Below are 26,696 nucleotides of genomic sequence, written 5' to 3'. Positions count from 1 at the left end.
AGAGCAGAAGCATAAAACGCAAAGTGGTAAAACGCTAGCCAATGAATTAATGCAAATAGTGTGCTTCTAGTACTTGAACCACGCATGTAATATTGCACGCGTGCAATTGAGGCCAGATCTATCGAACCGATTGAGAATCAGCCAATTCAATCCGAACTAATACAAACGAAGAATAAAAACCATTTACAATCAGCCAGTAGAGAGTACAACACCGACGCTTCTACTTGTTAACTTCAAAGCTGAAGAGGCAACTGATAGGGCAGAAGCAATCGACAATTAATAGGTGTGAAGCAGTCCTCTTTTACTCAGATGATACCCTCGTGTTGCTACACCATGACAATGGATCGTAACTGTACTTATATGAGGTTGTAGTAGTAATAGTAGAAAATACTAGACAGGCTTGTAGGTTTAGGGCCGTGCTTGTGGGCGTCTAGGTGAAAAACAAGCAAATACAGAATGTCCATATTTTAAACGAAGAAAAAATATGCCATCAACGGCCAATATACAAGGTACAGTGATCGTCCAGGACCAAATTCAAATAATTCATAAAAGAATTGGATTAAATAAGCCGCTTCATTTCGACTATTTTCAAAAAATAAATCAGCAGATATACACGATACTAGTAGATATAGTGGCACATTTATACACTGACTATGATATGCACCGTGTGTGTTGCTAGCACAATGACTCAGCCAGTAAGCCAACTAGCATCATGTCCGCCAAAGGGTAGTAGTAGGCCACGTTCGTAAAATCAGCACAGACAGGAGCAAACACAATCGCGCTTACCGGTACTAACCGTCCACTCGAGACGAGAGCTTCTTTCTTACCCTCTTTTCTTTTATTAGGGAGAGAATCCGAGTCGATCACGATAGTTGGTCACCACCAGCTTTCCTGGTGCGGAATCCACCGCCTTTCGGTTTGCGGATACGAAAAGAACTAGGATAGTTACAGCAAACTCAAAGAATCTAGAGCTATCATCCTTCTATTCATCGATCGGTTCTCCTGCATCGTTCAGCTAGTTTAACTAGATTATCGTAGACTTGAAAAAATCACACTCCAACAGGATTAAGTTGTCCTAGTCTGCTGTTCCCTGCGCTCCTACCCGCGCTCGATCTTCTCTATTCAGGACGTTCTACGGCGTCAAAAATAGATGTAAACAAACAAATTAAATCGTTGGTTAGAGCACAAATTTCTCAAGTCAAGCTCTATCCCTAGCACACTCTACTTTCCCTATTCTCATTAGCCGCGCGGTTCTCTGAGCAGATTTTCTACAAGTTCTTTAAGCATCCGAGCGTCTCTTTCATCGTGGAGCGCGGTAACGACCAGCGTGTCATAAAAACATTGTTAACCACAACACCGTAGCATCGTTTCCGCCAGCTCCTCGCCTGTCACATCCACAGAAATAAACAGTCCCACAAATCACGGTACGGAACTATGAACCCGAGCACGGAAACAGCGCCGTTGGAGTCGAACAGACAGGTAACCTCTTATAGCTGCTCCTCCATTACAGACATACCGTTTCTATATTCCCGGAGTATGGCCACGAACAGGCTAAAACCCCAAAGATGAAACAACCGCTGATTAGAAGTAATCGGTAAAGAGCAAGGCCAAAGCTTCCTGCTGCTGTTACACTCGGAACATATCGAGCGGCAGGGATTCGATGTTATTAAACGCTCCGCAAGCGTTTGCTGAGTTGAACGCGTCTATGCCAGGTCACGTTTTCTCCATGTCCGTCCACGAACGTCTAACCGCCGACCGCTGGCCGTCAACTAAATCACGAGCGTCCTCCTGCATAACACTTTTCTAGTCTCCCTTTACCCTTCGCCTTTTCCTGCCTTATGCTCCTATATATTTATTATATAGCAACAAGAACACTTCGTGCTAATCTCGTCGTGGCTGAGCTCTGTCTGATAGAGGTGCATAAATGGCCACGAGCAGGCAAGAGCGATCATATCAGTAGCGACAACCATTGTCACAGCAAAAGCTATAGTATATCGACTTTATGGGTCTTGGCCGACACCGGTCGACAAGAGTCGTTTTTACAATAATGCTGGGTAGGGTGCTGATATGTGTGAGCTAGCCCGTATATTCGTCTATACATGCTCCAGCAATCTGTCTTGTAGTAGACATCAGCCGAAAGATTAGAAATAACGTTGACAAAGGAATATTTAACGTATATTTACCCAAGGGCAACTTTTCTATTATAAACCACTGGAACTAAGCTGCCTATAATTTTTATTATGGTGTTTCAGCGTACTATCATGTCTCATAATCGCAATTTTAAAATGTATGAATTCATAGATCGTGCTTTAATCTACCTGACATCTCTCTTTTATCGGTAGGCCACATTTCACATATTGCAGAATCTGAAAGTCCAAGTGCGCAGGCCTGTATACTGTTTCCCCTGACGCTACTACATCAACTAATACCTTCTTATTGAGTTTCTTATCGTAACTTACGTAGACGCTGATATATATATCTCTCTCTCTATGTGACGGCGGCTGAGTGCCGAAAACGCTAATCCCAAAATCCGAAATTTTTCTTTAATATTAGAGGGGGAATTCTTTGCCGAAAGTAACTAGGGTCGCGTAAGGCGATTAACAACAGTGTGCTTAATTGGAATGGTATTAGGTTGTTCGCTAACGCATACCGCTAACAGAACTGGAATAACAGCGTACCTCTCTTGTGTCGCAAAATCTGCGTCACGTCAAACTTGGACATGGAACATAAATATAGATATAAGTATATGGGACATCTACACACAGGTTAGAAACTGCGCTATATGGTACAAAAGGGTAAGTATGAACTATGTCTGGGCCAACCCTCTGGATGTAAATTAGATGCGTAGGAATTTAGTAGGTGGTATTCAACCATATCCTGGCACAATGTACGTTTCGTTTGAAGATTTTTAAAATTTACGATTTAAATTTACAAACCTTAACAATGCTGCACCCATCAACATCTAGAACCACTAGAAAAGCAACCACTAACTTCAGATAAGACGCTAGTACACGATCTAAATAATGATCAGCTAACTAATCAATTAGAGAAAAGTTTCAATTACTGATTTCAACCGATTGTTATTAACTAAACAAGTAACCAGACGGCTGTCTCCTAATAAGCCTCACGGTTTTGACCTATGAGACGGCTTTTTTGAAAAGTATTTTTATAGATTTGTTGTGAACTTCATAGAATGATTTCATTTCGAGCCATTATCTAATACAGATGGAAGCTAACTAGCCGTTTTTTCGCAGAACGCCGAATTTTATATGTAGGATAATTACACATCTGCCGAAGCTGGACAAGTTTGTTTACGCCACTATCTTGCAAAACTGCAGTATGTAAACTAGCAGAAAAGTATTTTTACGATGTAAACAAGTAGTACACATCTCAGAATTTATTACTTGCCCTTTCAGACTAATGAAACCCTATTCAGAGCTATTCGAGCTTAAGTCACAGTTCAGAGTCAGCGCTCAGAAGTCAGCACTTTCTAAGGAGTCGTCTACCAATACTCTTCAACAGCAAGCTTCTCCGGTCTGCTATCCTAATACGTTAACAACCGATAAACCCTATATTAGGTAGTCTTTTGCGTGAAATCGTTTGATGTCGGATATTTTTCAAGGAGCTCTTCATTTTCTTACGATTCTTAAAAAGGTTAAGTAAAAAGGTAGGTGTTTTGGTAAAAAAACAGCAGCAGAGACCTCAATGTATATGTAACATACTGCCGGCGGAAGCGCACGTTGTCCGATAAAACGCGCATTATGCAGTATTGTAATAATTAACGAACGCAGCCGTATTGTATATATTTCACCAGAATTCAAACCTCATAGGCCGACGGCCCCTTTTTGGATATTCATATTTAATGCTCCCTCTTCAAAGGCAGAGACGAAAAGTAGCTTACTTCCTCAAGAGAGTACTTTCAAAGGAAATTGTCCGCTAAGTTCTAAGGGACTATATCGACAAAAAGCTTTTACCAAAGGGCTTCTACCCTACTGCATTGTTTGCATGACATGAAATACGTAGAACACAGAATCTTCGAAAATAATATACGTGCCGATGCCAATTATTAGAATTTAGCCTAACAAAAGTAGGACGATAGCAAATTTAATTTACAATAAGACATAGCAGTTGTATCTTACCACGGAGACATAAGAGCATACCTTGATACAAATCTTTTAAACGGAAAAGTCACCTGGAGTATTATGCGTATCCTCCAGACCTGACACCCCTGGACTTTTATATGGGGATACCTTGAAAATAGTCTATAGTATACAAGCGGTGATAGTACAAGATCTAAAAGCGCCATAACAACGCCATGCTTAGATTAACATAAAAACTAAAGTTATGATCAAATAATTTAAATAGACATTTTTTGGGATAGTCTCTAGATCTAGTTCTCGGACCTCGTATCGGCTATTCAAAAAAAATTGTGGAAAGCTGTCGTTTGGCTACACGGAAAAACGTAGCAAGGGTACCAGCCGCGTAAATCGATGTATTGGCTCTAACACTTTTACAAAGAACATGGAAAAGTTCGTTTAGTCACGTCCGTTAACTGTTCGCTGTTATCGGACCGATGTTTGTCACTTCGATTCTGTAAGCTAAACTAGGTCATTTTTGGACCAGGTATGACGCACTCGATCCCTGAAACTCAAAAAGCTGATTGGGCCTAGTAAACCATACCCTGCGCTTGTTTTCTTAATGCAACGTCTTCACTAAGGGATCCATACGCATATTCCCTTACGCACAAATTAAACTCGCAGCAGAGACCATTGTTGGATATTTAAATTCTTAGGAAGAGTACACACATATTAGATGTTTTTCTGCCTTGGCACACTGCACCTGAATAGTCTATGCACAAGGCTGAAATTTGCGCAAAACTCGTTCGTAATTTCACGTTTGATCAAATCATTATTTGTTCGGGGATGGCGCGACAATGATGCAGCAACCGGCCGGCGTAGGAAAACGATTCCGAAACTGGCCACTGTGGAAATAAGGAGCATGAGAGTATAAGTGATTAGGGAAAATCTCCTGCTCATGCTTAGAAAGTTCAGTTAGTTCAAAGGAGTAGATGCTGAACTAGACACTTTTTGGGCCTAAAGTGGTGTCAGACGGCTGTGGGAACAAAAAAACACACAAATACTACACTACTAAAGACGTGCAGCAGTGACTGAATTTTCTACACTCACATTTTTCCTACATAGTAATTTAATTAGACCTTGTGGGCCATTTTTCTCAGTGGCATCGGCACCAAAGAAAAGACCCACTTCGTTATATGGCTTCCACTACACTCACGAGCTATGCGATTACTCAATGTAAGTTACGATCTATGTTTCAATCTCGCTGCTGGACTATTCGAAAGAATAATTAACAACATCATCTGTCTAAATAGTATCTTTATTTTTAAGCAAATTCAAACTTTTCCTAACTCTTGTCTTCTGGTGAATCCAAACCAGCTAACGTTATACGAGCGACGAGCAACACTTGAAAATATCATCGGTCAACATAGGCTTCACATCGTACCTAAGTCAAGGTTAGCAGCCTTAGGTCAGGCGTACTCTGACTGAAAGCGGAACACAGCATTTTTGCTTTTTGTTTTCTTTTCAAGCAGTAAAATATTACTCAGTAATAACGAACGCGCTTTATTCTAGCATTTGCCTCAGACAAAAGAAACGCCATCTCATGTCAACATGTCCCCTGTAATAATTTCTGATGAGATTCGCTCGATTTTATCACATTGGTCATCGTAATAGTTTGCTAGCGACGACAAGGTGCGGGTTTGTGTTGAAGACATGGAATCATTCGAAAACGAACCGTAGCGTCCTCGAAGGCATGTGAAACATACAAATGCTTTGAATGTCACTGTTAACTGCGACCGTCACCGTCAAGCGGCATGAGAGAACTGGCCTGCATTCAGGCCTCTTTCAGCCAGAGGACTGCGCTTACATAGCTCATTACATTTTAACTCCAGCTTCATCACTTATGTCGATTTATTTTTGATGCATTACTCGAGAGACAATACGCTCTTTCGTGAAGGATATTCTTCTTGGAAACATGCAAAAGTGTTCGATAAACCAAACAAAACGAGACAGCGACTAAAATCAAATTGATTATGTATCCCCAAGTGAACTTATTGGTACCGTTACAAACTAAACACACGTACATTACGGCCAAATGATTGGTACGTCTCAGCCTTTGTCTTATGTATTCACTTCGTTCGAAATAAGTTCAATCGATCGAGTCTTCATTGTTTACAGTTTTGCCCGATAGAACAGTCATCTAGAGGTAATGAGCGTCGCCCAGTTACGAACATACAAAACGTATTCAGTTAATTAAAAAATTTTCGTTTCTCTGAGGAAGATCTTAAGAAAGTTACAGAACTATATTTCATATAGACATATATCCTTAACAATTCTGAGTTATTGCATTTCGAACCATACACTGAACTCCAAGAACGATTTGAATTATCACGCCACTATACATCTGCTATGTGACAACAGCGACTTAACAGGCTCTAGCATTCATCGTAAACATATTTTTAAGTAAGTACACATTTATTTTACCTGATAATTTCCGAGTCGTGTATTAACACAAGAAAAACGTGCTTGCCTCTTAAACTTAGATACCCGTGGTGGTCTAGGTTTGAATGCAGACGTAGACATACTTCGTTTCGTATTGGAAGGACTCTGTCATTTGCAGTTAGAGGCCGAACTTAAAATGCGAAAATCATTTACTGGTGAGTTTCTCACGTGAAGTCTATTCCAGAAGCTAAAGGTCTCGCCATGAACGACGCAGAGTAGGAATACACGTACCAATCGGTTTTCGATCGGTCTCGAGAGGCGCTCAACCTCGCTCGTAATAAATAAGCTTTCCAGTTTAACAGACCCAAGCAAGAAAAGCTCCCTAGGGTACGGATCGCTCAGTAATGGATATTGGGCAACGACATTGCGTATTTTTGTTTTCAAAATATCTAGACATCGGGCGTATTTTTGACTGTAAACAAACCCGTTTTCGCAACGGCTTTGTTTTGTGACGTTTGTTAGACTTTTAAGCAGGAGAGGAACTTTATAGCAAACCTAAAAAGCAACATCCCATTAGTGTCTTATACCGTTCGTAAGACTCTAAGTATTTAATTAATGCCTCTATGATATTGTCTGATAAAGATTTTTGCCAAATTATTGTTACATATGATACTGAAGAATCCAAAAGAAATCTAACAGCGGTCAGTGGCATCCCAGTAAACATTTTTCCGAACAGACGAAATTACTCGAACTGATTTAGTCAAAAAGTGCGGGTCGCTTTGATTTTTTTCGATTTACCTGTATATCAGGTGACCCCCTGAGTGTGCAAGTAAACGTAACGGTCTGTCGGATGGACTGAGTATATGTTCCATAGCCCCACGGCGCAACACGAGGCAGTCACTCCGTCTAGGTGCTTGACTCCCGTGGTGAGTCGCTCCGTGACCTCCACCGTCTACGACCACCGAGGAAAGCGGGGTAGCAGTTGTGGAGGAGAGCATCTGTGAACGCGTCAAGGTCGACAATAACTCGGCCACCGTCGTAGCGGGGGTCACTCCTGTAATAAACAAGGAAAACAACATCGTAGAAATCAAGACTTCTTTAGACTGTCTAGCGGTTCTATGAGCGTGCTACACTTATTTATTAGCAGCAAATATAATAGAGACCATATATAACTAAAACGGTAAACCAAAACAAGGGGCTAGTGTAAGTAACATAGTAAGACCGAATCTAAGGATATCAATGAATTATTATTATCATCGTTATTATCAATATGCTTCAGCTCACTTTTTGACAAAATGCGTCAAGAGTTCGCTTCTAAAAGAACCCTCGGGAGAGACTCCTCATCATTCTTATCGGAGGCGACTATTGAGTCAGGTTTCCGATAACCCTATATGGGCCATTACTTTTTGCTCGCAACTACGTATTGTTGTTGCCCTCCTCTGAAGTATTCTGAAGCTCGTTTTCCGTTATCTTTATATCTTTTCTTCACTGACTCATAGGAAGGACACGATCTGTCCAAGATGCTTTCAGAACGTCACTTATTCGTATTCTTTGAACAACAAAAACCAGAACAGTTTGGAACAGCCGAACGTGAAGGAGCAGCATAACAACCGTAGGTTGCTCAGCAACGATAAAACTTCTCTGCCTTTTTGTCTCTGTATCCGATCTATTACTTGTACTTGGCTTCAGTCTGTTTATTTTCAGATGTGCGTGAGGCGCGGAGGTCGAGATATAGAAAAGAATCAGCTCAACACAAATGCTACTTTGTGGACGGTTCTAATGGCCTTTCGATTATTTTGTAGAAGTTCGAACGCCCTAGCAAGATAGTTGAGCCCTTTTCATCACACTCGTCGGCATCTTACTTTCAATATTTTTATTAAAATAAGAGTGGTTGCAAGTCAACCTGCCACTGTACACAGGATTTCGCCTTTATCCCTGTAGGACTAATATCCCAACAAGTTTTTGGACGAATCTATTTAACAGTAAAGCAAGAAGTAATTTCATCCAGTAATCTCACTTTTTTAGTTGTTATATCTCATTTTTCATTTTAGATTACCACCGATACTTATTTCCGTCCGCTTCTTACTTTGTGTCCTCTACATCGATTCCGGGTTCTCCGGCCAAACTAACCGACACATGCCGCTGATCCCCATTCTGCCGATGGAAAGTTCACTGCCTGATATCACTGTCCCACCGCACAAGCAGAGCAGTTCTCTTTAGTCCGGCTGGTTCTCATCACTAACAGAAGCAGCAGCGTATTTTTAACGAGAGAAACAGCCACGAACTCGCCAAGTCATCAGTTCGCACCTACCTCGACTTGAGACGTCTTGCAGAACATGTACCCTTGTTTCCTTATGTGAAGTCCTTAACGTTCACAACAAAGTAGCAGTAACGTGCTCACCATCAGACAAGATGCGAACTCAATACGAAAAAGTGTGTCCAACATCGGACGAAGTCCGTGTACCACCATCATCGAAGCGACCTGACAGCATTGATGGCTGTGGCAGGACGGGCTTGAACTGCTACAACAAGTTATACGTTGGTTGAAATTCTGCGGCCATTACGTTGAGTGTGCCCCCTCTGTCCCCCCACATCTATAGTTCTTCGTTTGTATCTCATCTTCTGCTAGGAACCTGTCAGTGTCTTATTTTCTTAAGTTCCTTCGACCCCCTGCCCCTAAACAGAGACCACTAGGTCCCAGTTCTTCATCCTGTTTTGCCCACCATGTTCAATGGCATTTTTGTCACTCTCCGACATTTTAATTCAGTCACCTCGTCGTTCGTTTTCAATTGTACTTTTTCTTTTTTTACCTCTCCGACCTGTCCTTCTGTAGATTCCAGCAAAAGCAGCACTAGCACATTTAGGATGGACTGTGCTGTATGTCTTCCACTTCTGGCTCCGTTGGGTCACTGCGTGTCGGTCTGCTTCTGACGGTTTTCCCTGCTTCACGGTTGCTAATAATTCCACTGATAGATACGCACAGACCAAGGCACTTGTAGACAAAAAGACGGGCACCAAGACACAAGTCAAGAGACAGCTTCCCCGACCACCTTTCTAGGACTAGAGATTCCCGGGCCAACAGCTAAGGCCGCATCCATCCCCATATAATTTTTTTCTATTTCTATCCTTCCGCTTCCTAGCACATCTCATTACATCCTGCGACTGAAGGAGACAAGTTGCCCTCTTTTCGGGCCTCAGTCTGCCTTATTTTTCTTCTGCGTCTCTCGCTTGGCAGACCCTCCAGGGTAGCGGTGCCACCCCAGTTGACAATATAGTTTATTCCAAGCAAGCCACCACGCAACCGCTTGCTGTTTCTTGAACAAACTCGAACATGTTACAATTTCAGACGACGGCTGTTACCTTTCGGTGTTGATGCCGAACTCAGAATCTCGATGTCTCCGCTAAGCCCTTTCAGTCTAAATCGTTACTTTGCTCTTCTGTTCTAGCCAGCCCTTTCTATTTCATTTGGGTTTGACAGGTTTCGCTAGCAGAGACTCCCGCAAGGATTTCGTATGCCAGACTCTGTGGGTTGTAGAAAAAGGCTTCCCTTTTTTCTTCTTTAGCCTGCTTTGGGTGGATTCGATTTGCTCTACCTCATGCATTACTTTTTCATCATCTGAATCGCCTCACTCTTCCCTAGCTCATAGGAACTTCCTAGGGAATCAACCTCTTAGCATATTTGCAAACTTCTTGAAAGTCACGATTTACAGGGATCTGGGGGCCTAGCAAATACGAGCGAAATAAATGTCATCGACCTGGTGCTTCATGATCGAGCAGATCACGTTTAGAAAGGATTCCGTCAGCTGGACGAACTTATTATTATTCATCGTATTGTCCGCAGGCATACTCGTTCAATTTGTTTGAGATACTGGTATTTTAGGGGAACAGAAGTAAATAATGCAGAGCTGTAGGCATGCTAGAGATAGATACAAAGTTGGCCGTTATTCCGTGAATAAACTAGTGCTCTGGGTGCCATTCTAGCTGTTCGCCAATTTACAAGGCTAATTAATTACACTTGTCGCCGCGAGGGGAACAGTGTTTCTCAAGACGTTGCTGATCGACGGAAATGCACGGATCGACTCCAGCTTCATGAATTATACTCAGACGAAGCAAACATAAAAGTACATACGCTCAGATCTACGGGATTCCTAAAATACGAAGCTTAATTACTCTGCAGACTGCATTTTTCAGACAGGTACATCTGCAGAACTCTAGAGAAACCAGCATTGCGCCGATGGTGTCGCCAATCGCGATCGATTCTCCAGCTCTAGTCACCTGCGCTTCTGCAAAGCGACGTCGATAATAAGCGTCCGTACTTCTTTTCGAGGTTTTTAGGCACCCTGTGTCTCTTGCTTGTATTGCCAAATACGCGCTTTCTATTGTGCGAAAACTCCGAATCACCTATATTTCTACAACTACCGATGAAAAAGTTCGGTGAGCCGTAGGCAAAGTGAAACTCATGCATTTCGACGGCGGAATCTCATTGAGACTCGTAGTACACGCCGAAGTAGATTAGTCTCAGCTAGAATTGCGTAACTCTATAGGGAAGCACGCTCATAATAACCGATCGGTTACAACAGTGGCTGAGTGCGGCCTGTTTTTCGTTCTTGTTTCGTGTATTTTGCCTTGCGATGCTAGAAATGTTTCTGAAGAAAGAAGAAATACGAAGCAATAAGACCCAGAAGTGAAGAGAGGAAACTCGTACTTTTCTTCCAGCGAAAGGAGACTGATTGACAATAATAATATTAATCATACTGACAGGGACCATGTCATTGTCTATTGTTACCATAGACAATCACAACAGCAGAGGAAAGACCTTGATAAAAAAAGGTCTTGTGATACAATCGTCCTGTTACGTTTTCTCTCTCACTAAACGGGAAAGATCGTTCTACGTTTATCGCGTTTACAAGCCTATGCTTGTGCCGACAGTTCAATTCTGTCGCCGACATATTATGCTGCCTTCCCTCACAAAGCCTCGCCGTTGTCTCTCCAGCTACTATAGAGCCCCACGGGGGCAATTCCGAGCTGTCTCGATATGAACACGTTGCATTATAACAATATACCTGTATGAGAATATGTGTGGTAAAAATACGTTAATGACATCGCCTTCGCCCTAGCCGTTGAGCCTAAAGCCGCCCTAGCCGATAAGACGCAACCGAAACCATACACGCTGGCTTCAGTTATGCAAAAGTTTTAATTTATTTTTCTCTTTTTTTTTAGACCCAGTTCACTGCGTCTTCAGCTGATTTACGCGAACGCACACACACATATATATATATATATTCACTCACCAAGGGCTCAGTCAAACGCCGATCAACAAACAACGGCTAAAGCCAAGTAAAGTAGACAGGGACGAACGCTATGCTGTTACTGTTGTAGCTGGTGACTCTGCTCATATCACGTGTCGACATGTTGATGCATTCGCCACACTTGGTGCCTGCGTCGCTATTTTTTGCTGGAAGGCCTGCCTTCGACAGAAGTCCAAATCTAAAAACCCTTTCTCTGCGTTTATGGTAACTTTTCGTCAAGCTGTCGGTTGGTTTGTCTGTCTGTTGAGTAGGAATACGTGGAGCGCTTGTGCTTGTGTGCGTGTACGGAATGCTTCTACCGAGATGCATATAGATATGCTGCCGTCCGCAGGCGATGTTGCACGAAACAAAGCGCTAGACATCCATCCACTTCTTATGTATGGTGAGCCTCCTGTGATCGCAGTACTCGCTATTCTCTCGCCGATTCCCTCTCATTCCTCCTGGGCTAAATTAAACCCAAAAATTATCCAACCTGCCCTCTGTCCCACTTTGCGCCACGGATCAGCATCCTCTGCCTTTCGCCCGCTTGACAACGGATGAATGATGAGGAGTTAAAGGGCAGAGATATCTTCAAGCCAAATACCGCTTTCTAAACGACGTGATTTAAACCGTTGCGCTTCTGCAAGCAAAAAATGGCGGACTTTTTCGCTGGAATAGCACCGCTGCCACTAGAAAACAGGTCATTACGAACCTTAACCCCGACTTCTCCATTTCGAGTAGCTATCCTATCCTGGTTCAGTAAACTCTACAATATATCTTCACCATCGCTACCGGCACCTTTGCTGCTCACGCAGCCTATTCCTTTGTATTTTTGCCACTAGTTTCGCGCATCGTCAGCTTTATCCGCTCGTTTCTTGTGTGCTCAGTTCCTAACAATCGATCATTAGACAGCCGTCATTCATTTTCGGTTCAGGATCTAAGAAGTACCCTATCAGATGATTCTGTCCCGACGACCATTGCTGCTATTAAGTCAGTTTTCCTAAGCTTGTAGCCGCAACGGGCACAGATTCAGGACACAAACGTACTTTCACATCTTCAGCCACTAGACTCCTTAGTCATATCGGAGGAGCCTATTGATCTTAGTAGGGCAAACGACCGACAAGACATTTTGCAAAACGAAAAAACAATCGTGAGAAGGCACAATGTTGTCCGTTTCGCTTAACCTATTCGTTACGAAAACTATTTTGTATAAAATGCCTCCGATATTTAGTGGAGTGCTAAAAATCAGTTGATTACTTTTTGCATCGTATTATGTCGTCATTCACATAGGGCAAATTGTTACTATTAGAACTAATGAAATTGTACACGCCAGGCTCTATGCAGCTCTCCTGCTGGCATTAGCAATTTTAATAAATAAGCTAACATCTGCAATTTCCATGAGCACCGACATAATGAACAAAAACTAGTAGAATTAGTCAGCTGTAAAAAAACAGCTGTAAAGAACACACGGTTAACAGCCGTGCCTGTCCCGCGTCTAACAGAGATGAGGAGAAACCGCACCCCAGGCTATGGAAACTAGATAGCGTAATTTTTGGACACGCCGCCAGCGATCTATTATCACCTGTGCAAAGTACGAAGTGAAGAGTACTGGGGTGATAAAGGAGGGAACGCTGATAAAGCTAACCGGCGCGAAGCATGTGGTTAGCGAGCCTAGCGAATATAATGGACTCTAGCTAGAGAGACTTGACCTGGAAAGTAGCTTCCTTATAATTTCCAGTAGCAACCCAGTTTTCCCAGTCTGTGAGGTAACCAAGAAAGGACAGAAAGCATCAGCCAACGGCGATGGTAATAAGACAAGAAAGTCACTGTTCTTCAGGGGCAGGGCGACCACCACGCTGGAGACAGCATACGCCAAGCGCGGAAGTCGTCGAGGCGTATAAATTCGTTATATAAGCAGAACGGGTCACCAGCTTCATCTGCATCACCTCCATACGCTATTCCGTTGTTACTGCCGCCATCTCTAATGTCCCACAGCATGCTCCGTCTAGCGTGGCTGCTGTTCGTGGCGTCAATACGACAACAGTTCTTGCTTTATATGAAACTTCGTGTCACAGTTTTCCGGCAATAAGTTTTCTTTAGGTTTTCACAAACCGGCTGACTCAGCTGATACGGACGGGTCGAGTCGTCAAATCGCTCAGTCACGCTGAGCGTTGGATCCGTAGGACATGATAATAACTATAGTAATAAAATGATAAAAGTGTAAATATGCACAATAGCCTGTCGCAGGAATCAACGTGCTTCCCTCCTTTGCGACTAGGACCGTCGTTAATAGCCCACCAACGCAAATTATAATTATATCAAAATACGTCCTTCGTAGCAATATAATGTGGGCGGCATACTTCAATTCATTACGGATGACGACGGATTTAAATTACAGATATCGTCGTAATACATCCGGGATGCCAGCAACATTAGCAAGCACGACCAACTAGAAGAGCTCCAATATAACTGTAGTAGTAGCAGTACGATTGAGCGAGAACTAATTCACTAGCCACTGCACCTACATAATCATTACCTACGTATCGTCATTTTTATGCGCTGTCATCGTTGAAAGCATTTTCCTCACATCAGAGACCAGCGTACAGCATACACTGTTGTACGGTTCTTAAAGGCAGCACAATGGCGTGTACATCATAAAACTAGCCCTATCATTTTTCCCTGCACCTCTTGGCTCTCACGCCAGCACCAATCAGCGTATTTACGCAAAGCCACTGTTCGTGCGTCCCACAGCCATTAGTATAAGTGAAGAAAGATAGTGGCTTTACTGTCCTGAGGCTACGGTCGCCTTCGCTTGCACCACTTTTCCAGTGCTTTGCCCTCATCTTCTTGCATGCCGCAGACATCCAATAGGATCATGTTCGTTGCACGCATAGGACATCGACAGGCCTCCCCCCGAGGCTTCGACAGACCTGGCGGCTGTGAAAGTTATACGGATTTCTCAATATAGTGTCGTTTTTTCCAGGAGTTTACATCCAACCTGCAACACATGCGACAACGCTCCCGGAAAAGCGACAAGAGGACACCAAAAAAAAAGGACCAAAGTCACACTAGTAGTAGTATTTGTCGATTCACATCAACCATCCGGTGGTTCGTGCAAACTTCCTCAGGCTATCCAGGAAGACCCGCTTGCATTATTATGAGCCTTGCCAGTTACTGTCGCTCTGTGAAACGCTTTCGAGAAAAATCAAGGCAGCCTGTAGTTACGTTACATCCTTTTCCGGATACCTCTCGCTTTTCATGCTGTCCTTAGCAAGACGACTACTACCACTAGTAGCTAGAATTTAGCAATATGATATGCGCGTTGAAGCAAGGGGGAACTAAAGTAAAGTCACAAAGTAGGAAAGCCTGGAGTCCATGATACAGGCGAAAAACAGGCTCTGCAGTAGTATCAGAAACGGGACTACCACTTGCACCGTTTTCGTTATCCAGCTATCTAACATGCCGAATTCTGGTCTTTTTCCCTGTTGGCATTTTCGGGTTCACACTTTAGTCCCATATCACACCGCTTAGCCGATCATAAACTGGGCTGAAAAGAAGCAGAGCAACTAAACCACAACTGTCCTTTCGGATACTCCAGCAGAACAAGCACCGTCGGGGGATATTGTAGACTCGTGGTAAGAGCATAGCGCGCACCCTTCTGGTGAAACGAGACTGGACGCTTTCTATGTTGGATAAGCAGAGCAGAACGGGGACGGTTACTGTCGATCAAGCGGTCATGTGTAGCGGGACGAACCTAGCAACGGGAAAAAACGGCACAGAAATGAGGATAGTATTCAGACTGCTTCTTAACAAAGACAATGACGCAGCGGCGACAGCGGTCGTGCTATTTAACTCTCCTGACCACGCAATGTCAGAACGGCCGCAAAGCTGCGAAGATGTTTAGGGAGGCAGACATGCGTCACTTTGCTACCGCCGATAAACAATCCCAAAAGTTTCGGTCTGCTACGGTAAGTGTGCATAAAAAAAGTCTGTGCACTTTTTTTTTTCACCTCTTCGCCATACTCTTTGTAAGAAGGCATTAGTGTGTGCCGGGGTGGAGAGTGGCACTGCCGTCGCAACTGGGCAATAAAGACTGAAACTGAAGGAAGATGAAAAGCTGAATGGTTCTGCAAAGTGTTCTGGTAACAAGTTAGGCTAGCTGGAAAACTTGCTAACCCCCCTTGCCAATAGCAGCGTGTTACTCAGTTCCTTTGTTCCTGCTCTCCGTTTTTCTGTTTGCCTCTCAAATAACGTTTACATTGTATGGAGCCTTTAGTGCGCCTCCATAGGTGGGGGCATCGAATCGACCAAACAACTAAGACCGAGTAAGCCACTGACAATCCCACCGCAGATTGGGTAAAAAGGCGAGACGAGTGTCTCTCTGCTAGACATTCATCCAGGCGTTCCCTTGCTTCGGCCAGTTGTTCATTGGCTGTTGATGCAGTGACGCCTTTTAGTCACTCTCGGAGCTTCGTTCGTGGGGCCGGTGGCTGAGAACTTTTTGCACTGCTTCTAGCTGCGAGCTTCTGCTGCATCCAATACTGTCGGACTGACGCCAGTTTTGTGGTGACAAGCACCTTACAAATCTCAGCCTTCTTGCTCATCTCTTCAAGTCTTGTAGCTCGTACTGGGCGCGCCTCTACAAACAACGCTTCTGAACCGTGTCCCTGCTGCAGCCGACGGCAAACCGCCTCAAGTGTAAAAAGTCTCTGAGGACATCCAGGGCATTCCACTACCGTTTGAACAGGCAGACAGCCTATCCGACGAAAAATAAAACAATATCCTCAGTGCCAATGGATCCTTTCATGTGAACGATATAAAAAAAAAACTATCATTTGCCCTTACATCTGTATCGAACCAGTGTTTCCTCAACAGTGGAAGAGAAATTGCCAAAGCCCCTTGTAGCACCGATATAGGGAATCTAGTAGGCAGCAGATATCGAGGAGCTGTGCTTAGCAAAAGGGAGTGGAACATAGGCCCCGAAGGACCAAGACTCCAAGTGCCTGCATTGGAGGCTAACCGCTTGACTAGCTGCTTCACTGACTGGCCATTCATTCGACTTATTCATAGAGTTATTAGTTCGCCTCCACCCCCCGTTCTTTCTGATATCACTTACCACAACCGTCCGCCCCAGCTGCCGTTGGCCATGTGCTACGTCACTAGGTGGCTATATGTATGAACCTTTCTTTCTATTCAGGTCTAAGAGGCCGAACAAGTAAGAGGCAAAAGGAAGGTGACTCCGACTGCCGGTGGCACGAACAACCTAACAGATACGATCGACGGTTTTCATGGAAACGGCTGTTGCCGTCACGATCTCTCACAGCAAAAACCTTATCTGATTATTATCTGAAAAGAAGGTGGGAATGTTTTATCTGACTGTTTTTTAATACCGGTTTGACGATGAGTACGTGTAGTATCATACTGATAGAATATTGTTGGAGTCGAATTATGATCTCCACAGATTTTGATTCCGGCAGATTAGCTTAAGTGGTACCGAATCACATTGCAATACTACTTGAGACATAGATTATATATAAAGAGAAGTGCATTTCATTATTCAGACAAATTACATAGTATATATTGCGTATATATGAAAAGAGTCCTAATTTAATCAACGTCCCTGACTGGATCCTATATTAATGTAGTACCTTACAAATTATGATAACTAAGTGTTTACCTATAAAAAAAAAAAGTAGACAAACGATATGAAAGGTTACAGGCATACACCCCGTATGGATTAAAAAAGAACTACACGATGCACCTTCCATTTCTCTCAAAACATGAATCTAGTTACAATATCCTGCTAGCTGTCCCTTAAATTTTGCCCCTAACAGTCTTGCTAGACACATTATAATTGAACATGTCGACGTTCTAACGCGTTTCTATACGGCGTGTGTATTCAGCACTCGCATTTCTGACTAAAGCTTCTCTCTACAGCTCTCCTTTTTATGCGTGTTACTTTAGCATATGATGACCCGCTCCCACACGATGCTACCGAAACAGAAAAGCTACGAATGAGCTAGCTGTATTGAAATTCGACAGAATTCGTGCTGTGGGGGGTCCCTTCAGACGCCTATCCGTACAACATGGCCGCATGATTCACCGTTGGCTAACTACCTATCTTGGACGGTTGAGCCAACCGTTCCCCCCTCCCAATCATCCCTGGAGATCCTTTGCAGGTCGCTTGTCCGGTCATTTGCTTGTGTTCCACATCGGTTTTCGCCGTTCGAAGTTTTAGGCTTCCAGTCCGACTTGGAAACCTACGTGAACCACGTAATTGGTTAGGCGTACCGGCTTGTCTGCTTACAAGTTGTGAGTAGAAGTAAGGCTTCAAGTCTGTAGCTACGGAGACGCAGTGAAAGGTCTTGAAATGAAATGGTATGGTCTCGACTTCATCTAAGCATACCCAAACGAAGCCAAGAGCCGATAAATGAAGAAAGAGCTGCTACAAACGTCTCACCAAAAGCTCTGTCCTTAGTGACACTGATCAGACTGCTGGTATATACTTCTACTATTGTTAGTTCTACTTCATAAAGCGTCGGCCATTTGGCCTCGTGACGGCGAGGCGAAATGGAGGACGCTAAACGGGTAAGGCGGGTCAAATGCCTAGACTACGACGAGACCAAAGGTGGATCCAGAGTGGTAGGCGAAAAAGAGAACGAGGTCTAGGATGCTATACTCCAGCACTCCTCAGTCATAAAGTGACTTCGGTGTTAGAAGGTGCATGTATGATTTCTCTGTCCCTGCCCACCGACGGGTTGGTGAGTCTTATTTGCCCCGTCTGCTTCCACTACTCGATTGCGACTTATGTCAGGCTGAATGACGCACGACATCGCACCGCCTATTGGACCATGAGGACTTTCTACCTATCGCCTTCGAGTCCCGATTACAAGCTGCTGTGATACACTATATAGAATATGGACGTACGGAAAAAGACTCAGATCAACCCATAACGATTACAATCACTGGTTTTTTTTTCGACTGCTTGTGGTGCGTTGTAGGCTCTGATCTAATCCGATTTGACCACACGCTATGACCGGTCTGTCCGAGCTATAGTTGTTACAGCTGCAACCTTCTGCAATGGGAGTTTTATTACGGCAAACACCTGTGTCTGGGTTTATGTACGGCTCAGATATAAGGTAAAGTATATGCACGACTATCATACGCCCGTGCAAAGTCGGCCAGTGCCTGAAGTTTAAAATCTAACCAAGGATGCCTAATTGTTCACCAAATAAACGCAAATGTCATAACGTTGACTAACGTTCCGAGCTATAGACTACCTTGTGAAGCTTGTGGACATATATCCTTCTAGTCTGCGTACTATAGTCGGTGCCTGCGGCCGGAGAGGACGTGTAAAGTCATACCGAAGGTCAACGGCTGACACACGTATATGCATCAGTTAATCTCCACTAGGCAATCAGGGCGAAATATGTAAAACTAGTTGTATTCATTATAATATTATGGTTGTATGAAAATTAATTAGTAATATCTTTAGAATCCCGGAGCAAGATTCTGACTAAACAAAATACTCATGATGGGTTATGAAAAAACGCCATACGCAGTTCAGTCTTTCAGGGCGTCCATAAGAAGTCGAAACGGTTTACGTAAGGACAAGAGGCTTGTCTAAAAACTGATGCGGGAATGATAGTGAGGATAGTTAGTAAATTTGCTTTGGCAATACCGGCGATATCATAGCAAATAAAGATCATCCACTCAAAGTGTTGCGTTAATTTTCTTTAAATGGGTTCGAACATGATCCTTTAATACGAGATTTGGAGTAGGTGAATTTTTTTTCTCATCTCTATGATATACGTAGATTAAACCACATTATGGCAGTGCCAAATCTACTATCTGGAACTATGTGTGTCCATCGCTTACCTAAGCATTATTATTATTATTGACGATATATGTTTAAAATAAACTTAATGTCCCCAACGTCAATTTTACTGCCGCTCGCTAAACAGTAAGCGTCAATAACTTTACCACAGATACCTTTAAGCTCTACTGACCGCATTTAAACACTGTGATATTTTTTTTTGTTATTCTTATTCCTTTTGTACCACTGGGCTTTCCTGCTCTTTGTAGTCACTTCACGTATGCAGTCTCCCTTCAAAGAGGCGGATAAGCAGACGCTCGTGTCCTAGTGCACTGCATTTAAATGGCCAGCAGCTGTCGTGTAAGAGATCAGCCCGTTAAAGTGAGAACCACCAATAAAGCAACGAGCGAACGATGAGTGAAGTCTTGGCTGAGACAACAGAGGTCAGACTTTCAAATGCACACCAGGACGCCGAACCATATAGGATGCTGATAGCTTGGGATTAGGACTTCTTATTTGACAAGATGCAAAGGAGTTGTCGGGGGCCAACTCAACTTTTCACTAGCGGGGCTGTCAGTTATAGGGACTATGACTAGGGCCCTCTCTATTCGACTGTTCCTTACTTCACGTTCATTTTAATGCTGACGTCAATGCCATCGCACTAGAGAAATCTTACAGCTGTTTTGATTTCTCTCCCTCTCTCTCTATCTCTCTCTCTCTCTCTCTGAGTCCCACGCCGCTTTAGTAGTAAATATGGTTAAAACATATGCTAGTGCCACTGACGCAGCTACGAGTAAATATATACGTATTAACTGCATATGGCACGTATTAACCGCACGATAGAATCAATGTTAGTGAGTGGAGCCGCTTTGTGCATCATTCATGTATCTACAACGAGAAAGTGAGAAGTGGAAGTAGAAAGGCCCCGAGGATTCTAATAGCACAGCAAGCTAACCGACGACGATCCCAGCGGTCTCGAACTCGCCTAGTCGAAACGTGCTACTTTTTCTAGTAACCGTCTTTGCAGTGCAAAGACGCTTGTTTCTCTGTCTTCTATTTTTGCCTTTTCTTTTATTCCTCTTTATTGCAGCCCGTCTTCTCTCTTTTTTCGGTAGTTTTATACCTATATCTCTTCTTTGGCATTCTGCATACGGAAAATCCACACCTTTTGGCTCTTCAATCCTGTGCGTTCTCTATTCGCTCACTGCTTTCAGCTATTTACTATCGATAGCAGTACGTGAAAAAGCGACAGACAGTTTTGAAACGCATGTTAGCAGGCTTTCCGTTTCCTGTCGCGCTTGGTCTGCCGCTCTACAACATGCTTCTCGAGCCATTGCTTTCGCGGCTACTCAAAATACTACCTCAAAGACTTGTGGCTTTGCCTCTTCACTGTGCCCCGCCTTGATCGACCACGGCTTTTACCCTGTCAGCGCCACAGCCAGCCCCAAAGCCCTCAATCCCCTTAGGCCGCTTCTAGATGGCGCTTTTTGGTTTGCCGTTTGATGCTCCACTTTGACCGTCTAGCCCCTATCCCCAAGAGGCACTTTAGTGTTTTGCCATCGGCCGCTTCGTTTATAAGGAACGCTTCGTCTTCCGTTAGAGCCAGAGCTTCGCAAGAAGTAGAGTGGCCGGAACCTTATCTAAGTACAATACCTTCGATCGATAAACGAGATGGTGCGCATACCGGACTTAAGTTCCGTCGGTGCTCATTAAAGTAGCAGTAGCCACAATATGCTCAGGGCATTGTCGCTGTTCTCCACCATCTATGACCGATGTTGCACTATCGCCGATTTGGCTTCTGTTGCTCCCCGGGCAACATTCTCGAGATGTCTAAATCATAGTAGCGGGCGTGATCGTTACTGATTGGCGGCTGTCGCCACCAGCCTTTTAAACGACTTTCCACAAACTTCTCAAAACCTGACTTCAGACGACGGCTTGCGTCCTAAGAAGTAGCTCGTCATTAGCTTCGGTTTGTCTCTGTGTGCGTGTTTGTGTGTATTTTATCGCGTAGGCCATTTTGTACGTGTCTATGGAGTTCGAAACTACCACTCAGTCCTGTTGCCGTTGTTTCTCAAACTCAGCTTCGTATTCGGTTCTACTCTTTGTTCGAACCCCCTCCCATCCTTCTGTCGTAAAACGTTTGTTGCAAGTCTGCCTGCATACGGACATGTCGCAGTGTCGAAGCAGCGGCCATTCTTAAGACCCTTCGTTAGGACGTTTTTCCATTCACCGTGTCTTTTCCTGTTCTCCTCAAACCCTTCCTCTTTATTTCTGCCTCGCTCTTCGACAATTTGCTCCTATTTACCTCCTTCTGTTCCTCTTTTATTTTGCCCGGTCTCCTTTACGCCCTTACAACCTACTAGTAGTAGTAACTTTTCCTTGGTGACGGAATCGAGTCGATCGGCATGAAACAGGCACTGAAAGTGACAAAGGACGCAGTTGCCGTTCATATGCGGCTTCGACTACTGAAGCTACTGTACAAATCGATTCCACGTGAAGGTTCGGGCCATGGACGGAGACGAAATAGAATGAGTTTATATATATATACAACACTTAGTATTGCCTTGGAGCGCTTTCTGCTTTGACTATTATGTGCGCCCGAAAAACAGAGCTCGCACAGACTCGCTTACCCGTGTCACCTCGTGCCTACTTCCACTGATTGTCTTTGCTTTTATTCAAACGAAACGAGTTTAAAGAAGATAGGAGACTGAGTAGGGCTGAGCTAGAAGAAACGAGTGGGTGGAAACAGCAAGCGCGCCTTCGGGGGACAGTTGACAAGAACCAGGAACCTGGGCTGAAACGTGAAATAAGTGCAATGTGAAACTGGGCATCGATAAGAGACGTCCCGGTGTGCAGCGAAGTTAGGTGAATTTCAAAGCGCTAGCAGAACAGGCGGCAGCACTGGTTATCCCAGTGAAGGAACTTACCTACTGACAGCTATCAACCAGCAGAGACAGGAATGTTGTAAGTGAGCATCGTTCACAGAGATCGACCCAAAGGCAGTCATCTAGTACTTGATGGATCAGTACTGTGACTAAAACTGATTTCAACTGGAATCGTCGGTCGTAGCAATTGATCGACAACGTCAAACGGAGCATACAGCGATCTTGCGGCCCTGATTTCTTTATCCACTATCAGAGAAACGGTGCGGAATAAGGGCCCCCACAAGGGCATCTAAACGCGCAATAACGAATTTACGGAACGAGATTCAGCCACCAGTGAGTTCAAGAAAGGGCTATCCAAGGAAAAATACGAAAAGTTCTCAACTTTCTGATGTGCAACGGCTAACGTAATCACAGGTATATTACTAAAATAGCTCCTGACGGCGGAAAAATCATGGCTTCTAAATCCCTCTGCATCGCCACAAAAGTGCCTAGTATGGAATAATTTTCGATAATTCTCCACGTCTTTCTAATTAAAAAAGAAAAAAAACGTTGCTTTACTTTTCCCGTATTTGACGCGTCTCATACTCGTTTGCTGTTCTTGTTTCTTCTCCGTTGTGCTATACATATTCATCATATGCAAAACGTTCCATTTTGGCTTACTCATCACTCACTCCACAATGAGTGGGCACTAGATCAACCTGCGCCGCTGTACTCCTGCGTCGCTTGCCCCACTTCGCGGTATGTTTGCCTAGATTCACACCAACGGTGACGGTGCCGACAGTCACTGAAAGCCTGCTTGCCCCCAACCCTTCGGAGCAGAAGTTGACAGAAAGCAAAGACCACCGTATATTTTTACATATGCACATATGTGTATATGGGTATAGTAGAGCGAAAAAATTATATAAAGTACGCAACCTTACTAAACCGCTAATAAAAACTGCAATGAAACTGTTGTCATAGTTGAACGACCACTAAGAGAAGCACAAAGGACGAAACTGCAACGCCAATACCCCCAGACGCTACACAGCGGTATATAGAACGCTGTAAAAATGCCTGTTTAGATACTGCGACGTCCTTGCATTGTAAATCATGTCAGTAACAAAAAGTTGATACTTTAAGCTCAGAGCACGCAAAGAGAACGTGATGATAGTCAATGACTTTTAAGAATGTGCATGGTTGGTCTCCTTTCATAGACAAACCCATAGGCACTCCATTCATACATATACAAAAAGAGTTGAGCTTCAACCCTGAAAAACGAAGAAAACGTATCAACAATACTATTTTTTGAAAGTACTGTATTAAAATAGGAAAAAAGCAAGCAGCCAGCTAGCAAGCACAAGCTAACATTAAGCCTAGGCTTAGGCCGAGGCCAGGCTCAGAACAATAGCACCAGCAGCCAGAGCACTACAATCAATTAAATGCGTACAGCCATCTTATTAGAGTTTGGGCCGCCAGGGGCCAGGTATCAATCGCGCTTTTGAGTGAGAAATATTATGAGCAGTTCCTTTGGGGGGTCATCCATCTTCTTCGGGCTGAAGCAAAGCCGCCTTCTGGTCACGGAAAACCGATCCTCTCAGCCTGGCGGCCTTCGGCAGGCCCATCTGTTCCTATTGTCTGTCACTTTAGCGAAAACGAAACATCTATATTCAGCTTTCACTTACAATCGCAACAAACAATAGACAAAATAACGCTAGCCTTGTCAAATCTCATCTGGGCTTCAATTCAAAGAAATTAACGCTACCGACGTGTGACCCTGAACAAGGAGAAGCATCCGTATACATACACTTCTATTTGTGAATCAGCCCAACACATTTGCACAGCATAAAACTATTACTTGACAAATAATTTCGGCTATCGACCCATTGAAAGGAACACTAGCGCCATCTGCACACGCTACTGCGGAACCGATAATGCTAGCCAAAATTGCATCATACATATGGACCTGATCAGCCGGTGTTCGCGCTCACTGTAAGCTGATGTAGACTTCCTAGTGACCTAATTAATCAAGCAAATTATACTAATTGACATTGTACTTACGTTCACGTTATAACTACAGCGTAAACGCTATCGGCACCGTCATTGCTAACGCCCTACCAAATGAACGTCGGCTGACACATCTATCAGAATGCTAGCAGCTATAACAATGCCAACAGAAAGGTTCACAGACATGTTTAAAACGTTTGGCGGCGCAGAGAATGTGGAAAATTTTCGACGATTTCTATTGGTACTTACTATTACCTTTGTATATTTAAGAGACTGTGGGCCGTGTTCCTAATGCAGTTGGATACGTCGTTACGCTACGTTCTCTACTGCTTTCCATTTGCCATTAGCCGCGAGCGGCGAAAAGGCCGACGTCATCCCACCGTAAACACGTAAAAAGTGTAGTTTTAGTCAGATGCGCTCTCTGAATGGCACGTTTGAGGTGGGAGATATTATATAGATTAATCAACGGAATACGCTTTGGCGTATCGCATTCACGCTCACCTTAAAGTCGGTAAAAACTATCTTCCCGCTTGTTGAGCATCAAAATAGACGGGTCGCGAACCCTTTTATATATATAACTTCAGCTCCGACGGAGGCATGGCTTCAGCCCTCGGTCCTTAAAATGACCCTGTTCCCCGCAGCTGAAGTTTCGGCGGCCGATTGCTAAACATACGTAAAGGCGTTTTCGCCAGGCCGCTCCTAACACTATTCACATATCTAAACTTGTTCCTACCTGATGTCTCTGAACTCACGGAAAAATCACGCAAGCGACGCAGTCCCGTATATATAGATTTTGACCGGATTTACCTAGTAATTATGGTATCACTCATGTTCGTGGCATATATATTTGAATACATATGCTCAAGTGCCTCGGCAAATTCTACTTTTCTTACTCAGATCTATCAGTAATATCAAAACTAGGCAACTATCTACGTTGCAGACCCAACATAGTCAGTGACGCCTACTGCAGATTAACTTTTCTATTAAGCTTTCGTTGTTTTTTCAACCCTCAATCGAATTCAAATCTCTTCAGCTTACTACTAAATTTTGAATTTGAACGCGATGCAGTAATTCTGTTAACCTGTCAAATGACCTCCAGCTAGCCCTGTTGTTCTATTGCAGTTTTTCCATTGGAGCCGTTTTACCATCCTGTTTTACTAAACCCACTAAGGTGCCCAGCCCATTTCTTAGTTGTGTTAGCCTACTACCTGCTATATATATATATACATTGATCGCATTGCTAAATTTATTTCCCTAGAATACTTATTTCAATTGTTCACTTATTCTAGGGTTGTATCCCATAATTGTGTCCTAGACATCTTGTGACCCCATAACATGTGTCCCATATTTCTGCTTTATTTATTCTGGTGTTTTGTTGCAATTGAAATGTCACTATACTATTGCTGACCCATTAGTCACTCGTACTTACTTTTTAACTTGACCTTAATTTTTGCTATGGAACAAAGCAAATTAACGGGAAAGTATCCAGTTACTAGAGTCAGCAAGAGACGTTACCATAAGGAGCTCAACGACACAAAATAGTGTTTTTCTTTAAATTCAGTTATAGGATGAACGAAGCGACTTTTGTGCCGGCATATCGCATAAACCCTCACTTCTTGTTGAGGGAACTTCCCAAAAAAGATCTTTTTTGCTCAATTTACACTGGAACTTATGAAGTAATTCCTTCAAATTTTTAACTTGAAAGTATTCATCCCAGATTCTTTCGTGCAGTACTCCGATTTCTTTTTCCTGCTCAGTCCAGCATGGGGTCGATTAGCCACTATCTCCCTATCCGCCCTTCGCTCCTTTTCAGTCCCCTACTTGGCCTATGTTCGTACTTTGTTCTACCGCCTAAATAAAGACTTCACCCGAAATGCCAGCACCGGGCCTCGCCCAGGCAGTCTTAGGTCAACAATGCAGCAAAGGCCAGTGTTCAAACCTCGATAAATGTGTCCCCCACTTTCAAGACTTTCCACTTACCGATCCGCCAACTATTTATTTTACATTGGCATCACTTGGGTAGGTTTGAGATACTTACTTAGTGATCACTGCTGGTATTTCCGAAACACCTCCCCGCAAGCTGCTGCACCCAATACAATTGGCTTTTCGAGTAAAGATTTACGCATACATACATATGTTATCTGCTCGTCTGTTCGCCATACCATTTCCATTTCGAGTGCCGGGGTTTGCCTTTAACAATGCTAGC

The 26,696-nt window shown here is 43.6% G+C and overlaps 1 protein-coding gene across 1 annotated transcript in view; it reads right to left on the bottom strand.

The window, feature by feature from the left end:
- LOC111267271 (uncharacterized) overlaps positions 1-26,696 on the bottom strand; it is a gene marked incomplete in the record, with an annotated part of 94,873 nt that overhangs the window by 19,078 nt on the left and 49,099 nt on the right. Inside the window, 1 exon segment of the mRNA XM_086971243.1 lies at positions 7,317-7,572. Coding sequence (XP_086827369.1) covers positions 7,317-7,572 — 256 coding nt within the window.

Source organism: Varroa jacobsoni, unplaced genomic scaffold, assembly GCF_002532875.2.
Source record: "Varroa jacobsoni isolate VJ856 unplaced genomic scaffold, vjacob_1.0 scaffold_1166, whole genome shotgun sequence".
In the NCBI taxonomy this organism is placed as follows: Eukaryota; Metazoa; Arthropoda; class Arachnida; order Mesostigmata; family Varroidae; genus Varroa; species Varroa jacobsoni.
The sequence above is the reverse complement of the archived record's forward strand: the minus strand, read 5'-3'. Positions and strand labels throughout refer to the sequence as shown.